Raw genomic sequence first — 17,849 nt, forward strand, 5'->3', positions numbered from 1 at the left:
TTGGCCTCTGCCAACATGGAAACCCACCTACTGCTGATGAAGCTAAGGAGATTATCTGGCTTGTAAGCAGCTTCACTACCTGCACTGTATTTATGCAGCATGTGTATATCTGCCTGCTGATCCAGAAACAAGGTGCTGTAGATGGGGAAGCTATCTGGGCAGCCTAAGATGTTAAATCCTAAGATTGGTAAGAATTTGGGGAAACAGTCTCAAATATCCAAATATTCATTATACTGAAGGAGAATTGTAGCTCAAGAAGGATCTTAGCTCAGCACAAGATTCACAGGATTAATCTCCTGGACATCCTGGTGTGGTGACTCCGTGCACTACCCCTTTATGCCAGGTACAGATCCTCCTGAGGACAGACTATCAATCTTCCCATACAAAACTGTTGCTTTTTTCTTGAGGATGGCAGTGTTGTGCCAGATGATGGTCCTAGGGGGAACATCCTCAGTGTTTCTGTGTCTGCTGATGAATCCTGGTAACTAAGCAAATGCTGGATGACATGCTGGATCCTTTCTGTTCCCCTGGATTTGGAGAGCATGGGATATCTGTCAGGATCAGCCCCTAATGAGCTTGTTTAACAGCATTCATTTTACTCCAAATCCATCAGACAAGTGTAAGCCAGTTCTAGGTCTGTTGTGTGTCACTAAAATAACATACATCTGAGAAAGCAATTAGACACTTGAAACAAATTTGACTTGACTTAGGAGAGGAGTGGAAACATCCAAGGGACTTTTGATTATATACTTTCTTTTTTTTTAATGTCTAATTTTCGGGTCCTTTTAGGCTTGGAATTTCATGACAATTACTACATTCCTGGATAGTTAAATCCACACAGCATTTTGCTGAATGCCTTCTGAAGATATCCTGAAACACACCGTCTATTGCAGCTGCTCTGTTCCAGTCAGAGTTCTGACTAGTCATCCAAGGGGACAAGGAATTCCTTTTGTAGGAGGTAGTGTAGGACTTGTTACCAGGAAAGCTCCATGTTTGAAGTTGTCTAGTCCTGAAGAGAAGTGCTGTGGCACTGCAAGTTTGAATTTTAAATCCAGGGCCTAAAGAAAGAAAAAGTGGGGGCTGTCCTCATCAGCAGTAGTATCTTCTCACCCACATTCTCCTGCACATTGACTGGTCTCAAGCCTGCTTGTAGAGAAAGCTCTAAAACAAAGACATTGGTTTCTTCCTGAACCCAGGCAAAAAGATGTGCAGTTGTACTTGGCTTTGCTTGGGGTCCTCTTGCTGGACATGCCTGATTTTTCAAAGAAGAACCAATTCTTTTCTCTCCCCTTTGTAGAGAGCAAGCTGCCATGGAAATAGAAATTTTTTTCTGTATCAATTCAGAGACAGACCATGATTTTTGCAGGAAGAGAGCAAGTGGAAGTTCAGTCCCTGCCTGGGGAGAAAGAAATAGCACAGGAACTCCCTGTGTGCAGAGTGCAATGACTTTTGCTCCAGTCCAAGACAGCAGATACACCAAGGCACAAAACTCCAGAAATTGTGTTCTCCTCTGAGAAGATTATTCCAATCAATATATAGATTATTTCTGAATGTTTAGAAGATGCATAACCCCCATCTGCTCAACCCAGCTTTCCAGCAGCAACATCCTTTGCATCAGCACATTTGCAACTGCCCAGAAAGAAAGAAAGATTAAAAAAAAAAAAAAAAAAAAAAAAAAAAAAGTGTCAGAGCTCCCCCTGGCCCCTGGCTGCATCTGCCCACAGGCTTCCTCAACTGAGTTATGGTAATTACATCACTTGAGATTTATTTAATATCTCTGTCCGGGAAAAAGAACTAGGAAGTCTGGCTGTGACAAGCAATCAGAGGGTACTCAGCTGATGAGCAGTTCCCCATCATTGAGAGAGCAGCAGGAACCTTCAATGTATTGGATTTAAGTAATGGTTTGCCAGAGGGATGGGGCCCATGCCACGGCAATCAAAGCTACTCTGCACCATTAAGGAGCTGTAAGTGGAGCAGGAGGCGCAGTGCAGCTATTGACCGAGTAGGTGGGCATGAAAATGGGTTTAGGTAACTGTTCCCTGAGAGATGGAAAACACAAAGGAATGTTTCTCTGGCAGCTTTCTGGCTCCCTGATCCTCTCTGTCCACATCAGCATTTATATTGTCTGACTCTCACATGCTTGTGCACAATGACCAGTGTGCTGAGTTCAGTCTGTTCAGCTGCAGTCCACATAATGTTTTCCTGCTTGCATTTGCCCTCTCCCTATCTCTGCCATTTCTTTAAAAATCCCTGAACTAACAACATAAAAAAATTAAAATAAAAATTTGCTTATATGATTTTATATCAAGCTGCCACATAGGCAGACCAAGTATTCATGCAGCTCTAGCCACCTTTTTTCTTGCTTCCTCCACCCCCTCTCTGCTGAGCCATGGCTTGTACAGAGAGGTGAAGAGGAGGCACAAGAATAGCAATACTTTTTTTGTCCTTGTTGAGGGAGTAGCTAAGGGCAAATGGGCCCACACGGTGCCTTAGATAACCAGTGTCTGCTGTGAGACCAACCTGCAGCCTGACACTTGAATCCTTCTATAACAAACAGTCCTGCCAAGATGCCTGGACATATCCCAGTCTAATTTCCTAGTCAGTAGCTTGGATGTAAGCAACCAAGAGGAACCAGTTATCCACTCTCAGCTGATTGAGTCACGTGTTTTTCCTTCCTCTTTGGGTACCCGAGGAGGGCAGAGGTAGTGTCTGCCAGAGGTGATGCCTCCCATGGTTGTCCTCCCAATGTTTACCTCTTGCCTTAGTGGGCTCAAGAGACAATGGATCAAAACTCCCAGAAACAGGTCCTTCTGCAAAAGAAGGTGCTGCCCATCATTTGCTGCACATTGCTTCCTGTGAAGAAAACTTAGGAAGGCTGAACTGGCCTCCTAACACATCCTGACTCTCACTGGGATCTCACCAAAGTGTCTTGGGCCAGCTCTTTCCAGTGCAAGCATTTTAAACGAGACACCTTGATCCATACTAAAGGGCCTGAATGCAGCATCCAAGTGTGAAAACATTGGCAGCTGTCCCATTTACCAAAACAGAAATAATACCCACTCACCTCTGGGAAGCATGTGGAGCACTTCCGATTTATTATTTGTTTTATTTATTTTGTCACATTTATCAGCCATTCAACTCTCTGGGCACACAGCCCATACATTAAAACCCAGAGTATAACACAAAGATCTCCTCTAGCCTGAGAATATCCTTTCTGTAAGACCAGGCCTGGGCAGGAGGGAAGGATGAAAGATGCTTTACACAAGAGAAGGATAACAACAATATATTTTTCTCCAGTTCTGTTATTGATGGAACCATTCTGAAAATGTTGGTGACATCAAGACAAGAAGATGGGAGCAATAAAAAGCATGGGGGGTGGTGGTGGAAAGCCATCCTGGAGCATGGACACAGAGACTCAGCCTCTAGCCAGCCTGTCTCACACACAGGAAGTCTCTAAAATGCTCTTTCCATTATTATTTCTCTAATGACCCCATTAGACACGTATGAAATTCTGAGAAGCTGTAATATGTTGTAGACAGCTACACGGGCAAATCTGCCCAGCTTTTCTGAGGAACGGCAGGCTGCATTGATGAATGTTTTAAAGCATCCCAATGTGTAATTTATTTCCTGGAAATTAATTGCATGTGCTGGTTTCATTTTCCTGTAGCAAATAATCAGTCTGCTCCTTTTTAATTAGGTAACAACATAGATTCCTCTACTAATCATGACACGATGTTTTATGCACGTCATGTCTTTTTCCATGGGAAACAATTTCAAATCATTGTCTGGGGCCCAGCACAACTTTAAAGAGACATGAGATTATTTATCAGAGGTGTTGCCTGGGTCACTGCCAATGAAGACCTTGTACACAAGACCAGCTAGAGTACCCAGACTGTGCATTGGCACAGGCAATGGCCTCCTCAAGGAGAAGTTTAAGGAAGAAACCAAATTAAATGAAATTTCAATGGCATTGTCATCATGTCAGACCCAGGCGCCAAGAGGTGTGTCTCATCTTGCAGGTATTCACTGGTCCCTGAGCTGAGCTATTCCACTGACATTAGCCAGATTGCATAGACTGGATCAATAATACTTTTGGTCCACATGAAATTCAGTACCTTTGTCAGCTGTTCCAGCTGGAATGCAAATACCAAATTCCAGTTGAGACCTAAGTTCCCCCTCACATTCAGAGGCTGCAGAGTCTGCATGGACACACATATATCGCAGGATGGGGTGGGGAAAGCCACTTCTGCTGATGATTGCAGAGAAGAGCTAATGGCCAACAGCAGCTGCTACTTAAAATTTTCAAACAGGCTGAGAGAGTAAAAACTATTGGCCTTGACATCCATTCATTACTTGCAGCAAAACTCTAATTAAGCAATAGTGTTCAGTCATATTTACCCTCCACTGGGCTACAAGGAACCCATATTTCTACTGAAATACATGCTACTGAAACAAAACAAATCTATCAGCAAAAAACGCTGCTGGAGTAAAATATAATAATGATATCATAGCTATTAGACCGTGAAAACCCCTGCAACAAATTAATCTGCTAGGGAAAAGTTTGTTTGTGGGGTTTCGGCTTCCTGCTGGGAACACGTAAAACCCTCACCACTACCCGAGACACCGCCGCACCTGCGGCCTCTGCCTCCTGCCCCTGAAGTTCCCCTGTGTCACAGGACCCGCAGCGGCCGGTGGGAGCTGGAAACCCGCCTGGAACACGCCGGGGCGCCGAGGCTTTGCCGCCTTCCGGGTGTCTCTCTCGGCGGCGGGGCCGCGTCCCGCAGGGCCGGGCTCGGCGGGGCCGGAGGGGGGCTCCGCGGGGCTGGAACGGGGCTCGGCGAGGCCGGTGCGGAGCTCGGAGGGGCTCGGCAAGGCCGGTGCGGAGCTCGGCAAGGCCGGTGCGCGGCTCGGCGGGGCCGGTGCGGAGCTCGGAGGGGCTCGGCAAGGCCGGTGCGGAGCTCGGCAAGGCCGGTGCGCGGCTCGGCGGGGCCGGTGCGGAGCTCGGCGGGGCCGGTGCGGGGCTCGGCGGGGCCGGTGCGGGGTTGGCGCGGGGCTCGGCGGGGGCAGGTGCGGGGCTGGTGCGGAGCTCGGCGGGGCCGGTGCGGGGCTCGGCGGGGCCGGTCCGAGGCTCGGCGGGGCTCGGCGGGCGGGCCGGGGGCGCAGCGCCGGCGGAGCCTCCGCGCCCCGCCCCGCGCCGCCCCGCCCGGCGGAGCTGTCCGCGCCCCGTGGTGCTGAAGCCGCAGCGCCCGCCCAGCCCCTTCCCCGCCCCTCCTCCCTTCCTCCCCGGCGTGGGCTCTCGCAGGCAGCCGGCAGCTCGGGGCATCAAAGGTTGGGAAGGGCTCCATTCCTCGCTTTGATTCTCCCCCTCTCAACCCCGCCTTTTTGCTTTTTCTTTCTCTCTCTTCTTTTTTTTTTTTTTTTTTTTTTTCCCTCAAGCTGGGGGAGGAAGAAGAGCGCGGCCACGTCCCACCCCTCCCTTCCTGCAAATCCCCGCTCGCACTGCAAACAATCTGCCTTCCCCATTGCATCGAAGGGAGATAGCAACAGCAACATCATCACGGCAAGCCGGATGGGAGAGCGGAGAGGAGGCTGCTGCTGAGGGAGGAAGGCACACACGCACACACCAGCTCGATGTTGCCAAAGCGGTAGGAACCGCACGAAAAATAAGCCATGCTGCCCCATGTGTCTGGCGCATTGTGCTCCATCCGAGCCTTTTAGGAGGAAGAAGAGAATTATCTGCTTCGGTTTTTTTTTTTTTTTTCCCTGCCAGCGAGAGTGCGACAGACTTGCGATGGTTGAATGTCAATGCCTGTGAGAGAGAGCAACAGTCAGAGCAGGAGGAGGACAGAAGGGGAGGAAAATGAAGGTGGGGACGGTGGAGGAGAGAAAGAAGGAGCCTCGTCCAATGCATCAAAAGGAGGTCCCTGCAATTGCTGATAGAGCCCTGACCGCCTCGCCATCCACAATGGTCTGTACAAGCTGCCAATGCGTTTGATGACGTTCCTGTTTTGTGAAAGGAGGAAAGGAAACGTGACCATGTAAGATCCACGTTTCCCCGGTCAATTACATGCGAAGAATAGATCCGATTTCGACGTGGGTTTTTGGTCCAGGATGGTAACAGCTTAGGGAATAATACAGCCGCCTTCCCTCATCAATTTCGCCCTGATATTTTTTTTGTGTGTGTGGTCCAGACAGCTGCTGGAATAGAGAAGGTCAGAATATATAAATATATATAAAATATATATGATATATATATATATTATATATATAAAAATATATTTGTCTCAGTACATCTGGGATTAAGCTCATTGAATGCTAATTATTTCTTTTCGGACTTTTAATACAATGAAATCTTTTAAAGGCAACGGTAAAATCTGAAGCCACCTGGGAGCACAGTGTTGAAAACGTAGGGTGTTTTCCCACAAACAATGTGAAGGTCTTTTTTGTCAAAGAGGCAATTTTGATAATAACAACAGCTACCAATTTTGCATTTTGATAGCCAGACCAGCTGCTATTTTGTCTGGATGCACACCGGGAATCGTGTGATCGGGTTTTATTTTTTAATTGAAAAAAAAAAATTATTATAAAATAGAAGAAAAAGGAAAATTACTTGAGATGCCAAATACTGTCGAGAGAAGCATATTCTCTCTCCTCCCCACACCCACCGGAGACGTGGACCCTTCTTTTTTACAGGCTTAGGAGTTGCGAGAGCTGATCGGGGGCTTTCTCCCGACACCGCCGCCTGCGCCCCTGGACCCTCGGGCGTGGGAGATTTATTTCCTCTTCCCGCTGATTTCTAAGCAAACTTGTGGAGGGGGGAAAGGATCCCTCGGCAGCACAGAGTCGTTTTTTTTCCTGGTGTGGATTTTTTTTTTTCAATCGCCGTCCCCGCCGGGTCGCAGCGGGCTGCCGGGGACTCGGCTCCCTCGCCCTCCGGCTCTGCTTTTGTGCGTTCCCCGGCGGCCAGCGCAGCCCCCCCCGGCACTGCGGCCGCCGCGGAGCCTCCCCGGCCGCGGGGCGCCCGGCTCCTGCCCTTTTCTTTCCCCCGTGCCCGCCTGCCAAGGAAAGGCACATGTTAATACCACCCGGCGCGGGCATTTTCTGCTACTGCTGCTGCGGGCTCCTCCGTCCAAGACAGATGTTGCGAAACCAAGGCCTCCTCAAGTGCCGCTGCCGCATGCTCTTCAATGACCTGAAGGTCTTCCTGCTGCGGAGACCCCCCGCGCCGCCGCCGCCCTCCCCGCCGCCGCCGCTCCCCATGCCCGGCGGCGCAGAGGCGGCGGCGGGGGCCGCACCGCCCGGGGGGCGCGGGCCCGGCTGGCGGGCGGCGGGCGGCGGCGGCGGCGCGGGCAGCCCGGCCGCCGAGGAGTGGGGCAGCCCCGCCGGGGAGCCGCCCGCCTCCCTGCCCAGCAGCACTTCCTCGGATGACTTCGGCAAGGGCAAGGCCGAGGACCGCTACTCGCTGGGCAGCAGCGTCGACAGCGGCATCCGCACCCCGCTCTGCAGGATCTGCTTCCAGGGGCCCGAGCAGGTGAGAGACCGCGGGCGGTGGGGGCCGCGGCGGGCCCGGTGGCAGCGATGCTCCGGCCTGAGGGACCCGGGGCCTGCTGCTGCTTGAGGGGCTGTCCCTGTAGCCCGGAATAGGAGCCCAAACCAGAGGGGCTCTGCCTTCTGCCCAGGCCCCGGGCTCCAGATTTTGCATCTCGGTAGTGTTTCCCAGGGAGGTGTGGGGTAGAAGCGTGCTCCGTCCTTTTCTGGTTCCCGGCAGCCTTGCCCCGGGCACTCATGCCCAGCCTGAGAGCCGTACAGCCGTGGCATGGCAGGAGAGACATGCTGGCACCTTCATGGAGCAGAGCACACCTCAGCAAGGGAGGCTGTTCCCTGCTTTGTGGGTACCTAGTCGCAATGATTCCAAAAGTGATGCAGAGGTGGAGTTTAATGTGCTCTTTGCTTTTAAAAATACAACTTGAGTCTGTACAAAACATGTGGCACAAGACAGCCCCACTTCAGTGTTTCCCAGGGGATGGCTAATAGGGACTGTGCAGGTGCTCCGCTGCTCCCGTGCTCCCAGTTGCCCTATCTGCAGGAGAAACACAGCTAGCTGTGATTGTACCTGCTGAAAATGCAGACTTGAGGCGCTCCATGGTACAGACTGAGGTTAGGCCAGTGAAGTTTCTCTCCACCACACAGAAGAATGAAACAACTGCAACCATGCTAGAATATAAGATGCCGCCCTGGAGCATTATGCTCCATATTTAATGACAATTAAAAGCATCTCATGTATTTTAGGGCTGGCAACTTCCTTACAGAGATGCACCCAGCAACATTTGTACCTAACACGACACAGCTTGCAGGTGCAAGGAAGGCTGTAGACCTCCTCTTGTGAGATCAAGCCCATATGTGCAGATAACCATTATTACTCAGGATAACTTCATTACCTGTCATAATCCTTGTATGAAAAAGGGTTGCCAAGTTCAACTTGACTATTCCCATTTTGGGCACAGGTTCTGGCATGTAAGGTGATACGTTGAAATCTTATGCAAAATGGGTTTTACCCCAGGTTTTCTTTCCCCTTCATGGACCTGCGTGCTCTGCTAAGGAGAAAACCAGTGCTCATTTGAAAGTGGCCATGCTCTGGCACATGCCCTGCCTTTCCCCAAGTTGCCAACATCTGTAATGCAGTGATTGTGCCTTCCCTTATGTTGGTTTGAGGATGGTGGTATGGGTGCTGGAAAGTGGGGAATGGGCTTCCATTCTTCCTTGCCACCAACCGATCCCAATATGCACAGCCCTGCTGTGCGTGTCGTACCAAGGGTTCCATAGGTCCCAGCTCAGTGCTCTATGGACTGTAGCCTTCTCTAATGGTTTATGCAGCTGGCAGACAGCTGTGAAACACAGCTTTCACCACAGGATTTCAGATGGGAGTGGAGGAAATAATTCTTTTTTGGAGATACCGTACACCTTCTTCTCTTGCTTTTCTTGTCCTCATCTCTTCTAAAAGTTGGAAGTCATGCAATTCACTTCCTGGGAATTTTCATTATTCCACATTTCTAGTACTCTTCCCTGGCTTGCCATTCTGCCTGTGTACACAAGACGTAGGCACCTCTGAGATTGGCTTACGTGTCAGAGCAAATAGAGCCTAAGCAGAATTAAAAGGTAGCTTGCTTCTTTGGAGAACATTAATGCTTGAAAATAATTGATGCTAATTTTCACTCTGAAAACCAGTGTAGGTTGCATTGTAAAAGTGAGACTATTTCCTGACCATCTGCCAGCCTACCTGAGTGAGGAGCTGAGCAGATGTGACTGGCATCTCATAACACTTTCACCAGGATTTCTCTTTTTTGATCCTCACAGTTTCTGACCAATACAATAAGATATTTGCAACTGTATTCTGCCACTCCTCCTTGAGCAGTACCTTATTCCACAAATATTTTTTTGTTCACTGGCATTGCTTGAGGAATATTTGAAACCTTTGCCCCTGCAGCAGCTGGGAAGCACAAGTCATTATGGAGGTCCAGACTGTGGGGTTTGAAAGCACAGCCAGATCCTGACACAGCTTCCTGGAAGTACAGTTCAGAATAACTGAGCACTGAATTGGTGCAGCTGATGTCAAGACCTGCAGTTTGGTTTATTTGGTGCTTATGTCAATAAAACTCCAACAGGGCTAAATCCCACATTCCTTGTTCCTTTTTGTTATGGTGTTTATTACTGGTTTAGCCTTTATTTCCCTTTTTTTTTTTTTACAGCTCAACAGCTGACCAAAGACTCTTCATATTTTGGACCCTCACAACTGTAAAAGTTATAGATGCACATATTATTCTGTACCACCCCTGCCAAGATCATGATGAAAATTTATCTGCTTGGAAACAAAATATAATTGCTATTTCTTTACTCTGCTGATTAATAACAATGACAGATCTAAACAGTATTTTATTTACCTGTCAAAACCATCTGAATTTGCTGCAGCTGTGGGCAAATTTGCAGGGCTGCATCACAGTAACAAGAACAAAAGCCTTCATTATAAACCGACTGTTAGGCGCTCTAAGCTTATTTACTCAGATAAAATGACAGTGAGTCTCCAAAAGATGTTTTAATCCTGTTTTGATATAAAGAAAGCCCAACCAAAACAACAGCCAAAAAGGTTTTTCAGTAATCTGGCTTTGCAAGTAGGTTTTGTTTAGTATCTAATGCAAAATAAAATTGGTAGGGATTTTTGCTTTAAATTTATGATTGCCCAACATGCATGATACTTCAGGCTACTGAATTGCTTATATTTTGAGCTCCTCATGTTGGTTTGTGGCTCTTATGGACAAGCTGATTCTTCCATTTAAAAATGTGCTGAGGACCATAGGAAGGAGGAAAAGTCATTTTTGTGAAACTGTTCTGATCCTTGCGTGTTAGTCAAGAGAAACCAGGGATGTGGGTAAGAAAAGAGTGGATCTGATGACCAGGGGATCACAGCATCTGGGCTCGTGTTTTGAGGGCATGAAGGGCAAACTCTGCTCAGGTCTGACAGCTGAAAAAGGCAGCTGCTTTCATTGAAAATGAGAGCTAAACATGGTTGAAGCTGAGGGACTGAACTCAGCTCTTGGCAATGGCATTTCCTTTCAGGGACTTGCTTGGCATTTTCAAAGGTTTCAATGACTGAACATCCTGCACCGTTGTGTCAGCAAATTCTGAGACCCTGGATTGAGCAGCAAAGCTCTGGGGAGAAAGTGAGGAAGAAAAATGCTGGAGTATTTTCTTCTGTTTTGGTTAATGCTTAGTGTTTGTAGAATTTTGTCTGCTTTCCTGGATATCTGACAATGTTCTGCAAGAGAAAGAAACTAAGATGAGCTCCTCTCTGACAAATGTTGTACAGTATTTGATATGGTTCCAAGCTGAAAGCAAGTCGTGGGGATTACCAGAAAAAGACATGGGTGAAAAGTCCCTTTGCATCAGGAGATAAACTTTTAGCCCACGTCACAAGGAGTTAGCTGTGCTGTGGAGTTTAGGGTCTCAGAAGTGGTGCTTTCAGCTGTGCTGGAAATAAATAGAGAACCATTCTTAAATGAAACTGAGATAATTTGGAAAGCCATGTGTTTCAAGGTTTGCTTGTTATATTGTCGGTAAGAGCGTGTGCACGTCTTTTCTTACCTATCATTTTCAGTCTGCATTTCTCTTTCTCTTTTTGGGGGAAAGATGCTGGAAAGATGGAGATTTGAAAAGTCAATAGTGATAGATTTAGTTGGCTATGGAGGATCAGAGAGAATTGTAGACTCTTTCCTCCAGGCTGGTAGCTTGGACTTAGTATTCAATAGAAATGCTTGGATGAAGACTATTCTTCCCATCAAATTTCCTGCTAGACTTTTGGGACATCACTTCCTTAATAGGAGAACATGAAAACCTTCAAGAAAATTGGAAGGGAAGATAACTTAAAATGGATATTGAGACATACATTTCCATGTGAGATGTAACTGGGCTGTGGAGCTCCCTGCTGCAGGACAAACAAAGAGCTAAAGTTTAATGAAGTATTATAAAGCCATGTGATTATTATGAATATCTAGAGTTGTCACAATTAATGATAACACTTCTTAAAGTAAAATTCATCCTTCACATCTGAAGCCAGTCTAGAGACCAGGGTAGGACTGACTTAGGAGCAGGGCCCTGGGGCTGGTGTCTTGCCCCACAGCTCACCAGCTTCCTGTGCCTGACCAGTGAGATCCACCCCTGCAGGTGCATGTCTGGATTTCATGCTCATGTAAGTTGATGTCTTCAGTGTGTAGGCATCTGCCATGTTCAGGACTTCTCTAGAATTAAAGTGACCTCAAATTATTCATCCTGGACTAACACGCATTCTTGGGGCCCCGTGTAGGTTCAGGGAAGGGTCAGTACCACTGAACAGCTGGTCATTGGCCTGTGTTACTTGAAATAGCTGGTGAGAATCTCAACCTCTTCCTGGTACAGACATGAGCAAAAAGCATCATCAGTTCCCTGCGTGGTAGGGTCTGCAGAGAAGGCATGAGCTAAGGTCAGGAGATACTGCTGGTATACAGACTGGGCTCTCAGCAGCACAGAGGAATGGAGGAGGTGTCTGGGATACCTGATTTCTGATTTGCAATGTTGCAGGATTGAGGAAAATGAAGTACTAGAGTGAGACAAAGAGGAAAAGAAACAGTCTCTGTCAGAATTCAGAGCACAAGTATGATAATGAATGAGTGGAAGAAGAAACAACTGTGCAACCAGTATCACAAGCATGTCCAAAGCCCAGAAAACTTGCAAATACAGATGCTGGTGCTTCACAGGGTCTGTCCAAACTGGCTAGACCATCAGGACACTGTTTTCAAACATGCTGAATCACATGACAGTGCAGGCTTCCATCCATGACCTTTTCATAGGTGTGTTCCCTCAGGATTCATTTCTTTGCTGTTAGAAAGAGAATAATTCATTAGAAAACAGCCAGTCCTGCTAAAACTGAAGAATATGAGATGCTGGAATGCAGCCATTTAGATTTCAATCTATATTTTGTAATTTATGAGAGAAAGAAAGAAAGAAAGAAAGAAAGAAAGAAAGAAAGAAAGAAAGAAAGAAAGAAAGAAAGAAAAAGAAAGAAAGAAAGAGGATGCTTTCTGTGACATTCAGTCCATCTCTCTGCCTTCCCATCTTTGAATCTTAACAAACACCTCTGTAGCTACCTCTCCTCTTTCACCTGTCCCAGGATGAAATCCGCACTGTACAGGCAGAACATTTTTGGTTTTGGCAAAAGCTTTGCTTGAGCCATCAACTGAATGGAGCCCAGGATGTCATCTATTTTAGATTTAGTTGCTGTTGCCACAGAGTTGATTGGCAAAGCTCCCATTAACTTCAACAGCAAAAGTGTAGGCATCCAGTAGCAAGGACCTGACCCCTGTATTTCAATAATGTTGTGTGCACAGCGGGGTTTCTATAAATAATAGTGAAAGCCACTAATCCCATTGACTTTTAATTGCTCTGGAAGACAAGGTTTTCACCTTTTGTGCCAGCTGAAACTCTGATGCCTGACCCATTTATTTCAGTGCCACTAGTTAGCCTGAGCAGCAGTTTTTCTTTTCTTTCACTTTTCCCTGTATAAAAGGCTTCATGAAGGAACTTGTCTATGTGTCACTGTTTCTTAAATATACATTTCAGACCATGATTAACAGTGGCTGATGTCAGTTAGTGACAGAACAAGCAATGCAAAAGCTTGTAGCTCCATTGTTTGCATCTGTAGAGTCACTGTTATTTCCACAAAGGCAACACTTGGCTCTGGAAGGGCTCTGTTCATACAAAACTGAATTGCATTTAGGTTGTCTTTTTAGCAAAAATTCATTCCCAGCAAGGGCCTCCTCTGGGGCAGCCTTTTGCTCACATCGGTGTTTTTGCATTCAAGGCTGGCACAGTCCAGAAGTCAGAAATGGTTGTGCCAAAAATCTGTGATACTGTGTGTCCTATGTGCCTGCCGCACATCTCCATTCCTGCTAGGCCTGTAGTAAGATAATAAAATGTAATTGTTAGTGGTCCACGTTTGTGACCATCCCAGCCCTTTATTATCTGGCTGCCACAGGAATAAAGCCGTGTGATGGTGTGAGCTGTTACAGGTTGTGCTCATCAGCCCTCCTCTAAACCTACTAATGACAGCCACATCTGGCTGAGAGTGCAGATCTGAAAGGCATCAAATTCCTGTATGCTTCATGAAAACTAGCTGGGTGAAGAAGAGGAAAGCTAGAAATGTCCTGCTGAGAGAGAGATTACAGCATTATCTGTGCTAGACACTGTAGAGTCCGTGGAGGAGAGAGCTTCAGATGGAACAGCAGCTGTAATAGGAATGTGTATCCCATTAGACAAAAAAAGAATAACCCCATCATGATATGGTTTCCATGGGAAACCAGACTTACAGAATGGCTTGTTAACTTTTTATCTTTCTCCTTTTCCTTTGTTAATCAGAATTGCTTACCTAAAATGAATTGCTTGATGCTGAAGACTTTCTTATCTTCCCCCATCTTTTCACAACCTACCTTTTATCCTTTTCTGATTTATCACTGGTTACAGGAGAACAGATTACCCTTTTGGTAGTGGAGAGTGATGAGTGATGACTTTCTTGTGGTGAAGAAAGTAACAGCAGGACCTGGAAACCTATGCAGATAATGAATGGACTGTCCCCATGGCCCTCTGTGAAAAGTGATGAGATAAGGCAAAATCATGGTAGGCAAACTGGTTCTAGTGACAAGGCCCCTATACTGAAATTGTCACACATCTTCTGTCATGTCATTTCTTGTTCTTTACACTCTTGGGTGGTTTTCTCTCACCTCCTCTTCCTTCTTTTCTTCTTGGCCAAAGCCAATTGACACATCAGAGCTTGGTTTCACCCATCCTATCTGTCTCTATCTGCACAGGTTCTCCTATGGCCTTTGTACCATCAAATCCAAGCCTCCTCTCTGTGCAGCTTGGAACATAGGTGACATCACTCCCAACAGTCACACAGGCTCAACTTGCTTCCCTGGGTAGGGAGTGAGGGATGGTACAGAATGGGAGAATGATACAAAATAAAAAAAAAAGGTTTGCATATTATAATTTCCTACATCTAGTACCTTGTGTTTATTGTAGGAACCAGGCTGTGCTTGGGGAAGACTTTGTAAACCCCATGGAGGATGGGGTAGTTGTATCTTGAAGGGATCCCTGAGAAAGTTTTGTCTCCTCTGTAGAGTTACTTTGCAGGGAATGTCCCTTTTGGTTGGAGAACTGGACTGTCAGGCATACTTTTTTCCATGGAGTCACAGACATAAGCAAAACAACTTTGCAGAACATGACAGAGAAAACAAACTTGATATTCAGCCAGTTTGGAGGTCAAGCACTGCTATGGCCCTTGTGGTTTCTTTGCCATGTTGCTCTCAGCAGAAGGTTACCAAGGTCTGCTTGATTGACAGTGTGTTCATGTTTAATGTGAGGCCATGAGGTCACCTTTCCCATGCAGAAAGTATGTGCCATTAGCTCAGAGGTCAGTCAGTGCTAGAGGCACCTCTAAGGGTTGCAGTGCTCCAAGCATTTTGAGGTGTTTGTCCCCACTGCAGACAGTCCTGTGGCCACGGCCTCTGTCAAGTCATTCCCTGGGATTGCCATTGTAACCTCTGGTACTCTGTGGGTTTAGCTTATGTTTATTAATGTGTGCACTGGTCATGCCCAAGCCTGGGGCAGTGCCCTCTACCTGTCCAAAATCCTGACAGAGCCTGTTCTAACCAGTTCTTAATGATGGGCATAGTTGGAGAACCCACCTTTCCTGTTGACACTCATTTCTTCTTGCCCTTTCCATTTTTTCCCCAATAAGTAAGTAACTGAAGGTATTTTCCAGTATTTGCAAGTAAACACAGTGAAAATTCATCCTTTCAGGATTTTACAAGTTTAAGTGACAACTGAAGTCATAACACTGCTTCTTCTCTAGACCAAACAATCCCAATTGTGCCTTTCCTTTTATGATGTATCTTTTAGAACACTAATCATCCTTGGTGTTACACTTACCAAATGGTCCATATTTTGCTATAAAAGCACTGGAAACAATTATCCAGCTGAATCCTTGTCAGTGCCTAGGAGGCAGAAAGGTTTTGAGTCCTGCTTTACAGGTAGCAGAAATCATCCATTCCAGGCTAATGTTCGCCCTCTTTATTTATTCATTTATTTAGGGAACAGCAGATGATTATTGATTGTTACTCAGCTCATGATCTCCATGTCCTTCAGAGCTGCTTCTTGGCCAGTCCTCCACCCTGGCTCTGTGCAGTTGGCATTACTGCACTGGTGGAGGAGCTGCATTTCACCTTACTGAATTGCATCCATTTTCCCCCAGTAGCAGCCCCTTACAGGAGGGCCTGCAGATGCAATAAGCATTAACTGTGTTGCATCTTCAGATCCGTAATGACTTGAGCTCAGCCTTGCCTCCTGAGCGGAGCTGGAATGAAAAGGCTGGAGGAGCAGTTGTGCTTTTCTTTAAGGATCCCATGACTGCCACAGGTAAGATATAGCTGGGGCTGGTCCTGCCTACTTAAGGCCACGTGGAGGAAGGGTGAATGGATCCTCATTCCTTGAGTTCAGGTATCTGCTCTCTGCCCCAATTAAAGCCACTCTCAGCAAGGCTGAATATGATTTTCCTGACTGTTTCAGGCTTCTAGCCAGTCATGCTTGAAATGTTGCCCACACCACCCCTCCTGCTTCTTCAATCACTTTATGGATGGGTTGGCTCACATTTCCTCCTAGCACCTTCTTGTGCTAGCACTGTCACTGGGGGCATTAACCCTACACCCAGTTTGAGCTTACGTTCTCTCATATCCCAGCTGTGTACTCGTGTTGTGTTCATTTGCTTTCTCTAGGATTGCACAGACATTTGTTTAGATCCTCATTTCTTGCTTTCATTACTGTGATCCCTCCCTCTCCAATTTCCCAGCACAGGCATTGTCCTGCTTCAGTGGAGTCAAAACCAAGAAGCTCACTTTTTTGACTGGTATCTTAATAAAATAAATGGTTTTCCAAGAACTTCCATGTGCATCTCCACACCCTTCAGCATTCCCTGTCCTTACCCAGATAGATCCTGTGTAGTTTTTTACTCCAATTCTCAGCGTTTGGGAGACCTAAAAAAAGCCCATGTGGAAGGATCTGTTGAAGACATAACACACAGCATCAGTGCTGCAGGAATCCTGCTGGCACTTCACCCACATCACATCAGCACCTACCCTGGCAATTTCCTGCAGGTGCTGAACTGAAGCTCAGTGGATGCTTTGCACTTCCTGCAAGTACAGGGCCATGGGCTAAGCCTGCCCCTCCAAACACCCCAGTGCTTTTAGTTTTATCAGTTGTCTTCTCTGTCTGATGTCTTGCATGACCTTGCACTGTCTGATGAATTAAGCACTTCCCTTTTCTTTTTCTCCTTGTTAAGCACACTAGGACCTATCAGGGCTTAAGGTGCTGGAGAAGTACAAGAATATTATTATCCCATTCCAAGTGATATTAAAAGAACATTAAGATGGATCAAATGGGCATTGAAGAAAAGTAGGCAATAATAAAATACTGTATCAGAGGGAAATAGCAGTTAAGTAATTAAAGAGAGCGTTTCCACAAGAGGCAGAAGGAGAGTTATGGGTGCTTCTGGCCTCCTGACCATTCTTTATTTTAATACTATGATAACCTTCACAGGATGTCAATATGTCAAACATTGCACCAAGAAGTGAAGCAAAGGCTTTTCTTGCCCTACAGAGTTCACATTTTAGGACATAAAACCCCAATATTTCCTTAACATTGACAAGGCAGGCATTCTTACAAGGCCAGAGGGAGTTACTGGGTTAGTCTAGTCTGAACCTCTCTGTAATAGCAGTGAAATAAGTTCCCTCAATGAAATTCCTGCTTGAAGCTTAATAGCAGTGCAAGGACTGGAGAAGAAATATCCCTTCTTGATTTTCAGGTCTCCAACAATGGGAAATTGTTGGAGTGCCCAAGGAGAAAATCTAGGGAAACAGAGAACTGAAACTGTCTTTGCATATCAACTTTTGTCTTTTCTGTCACAGAAAGAACTGTGTACTGTGTGCATCCTTAGAAACCAGCTTCAAAAACCCTTGGGCTAGCTGGCAGAGAAGATTTCCCTCATGGAAGAAGTTCTGTGTTTGAAGACAGTTTTATTCCACATCAGATTAAAAGCAAGAAACTTTCAGCCTGGAAAAATACTCATGGGATTCAGCTAGTTAGGAAAAAAACAGTTCATAGCCTCCTCTGACATATGAGAGCAGAAGTGCTGTCACCTACATTTAACCCACATCTGGAGAATTTTCTTCATAGAGGGGATAGCTACATCATTTCTAAGAAAAACATTTTTAGAG

At 46.4% G+C, this 17,849-nt stretch overlaps 1 protein-coding gene across 1 annotated transcript in view; it reads left to right on the forward strand.

Moving 5' to 3' along the window:
• The first annotated feature begins 7,072 nt into the window (after positions 1 to 7,072).
• MARCHF4 (membrane associated ring-CH-type finger 4) overlaps positions 7,073 to 17,849 on the forward strand; it is a 93,786-nt gene continuing 83,009 nt past the window's right edge. The window contains exon 1 of the mRNA XM_058809885.1: positions 7,073 to 7,531. Coding sequence (XP_058665868.1) covers positions 7,073 to 7,531 — 459 coding nt within the window. The remainder of the gene's footprint in view (positions 7,532 to 17,849) is intronic.

This window comes from Ammospiza caudacuta, chromosome 8 (assembly GCF_027887145.1).
Source record: "Ammospiza caudacuta isolate bAmmCau1 chromosome 8, bAmmCau1.pri, whole genome shotgun sequence".
Classification (NCBI taxonomy): Eukaryota; Metazoa; Chordata; class Aves; order Passeriformes; family Passerellidae; genus Ammospiza; species Ammospiza caudacuta.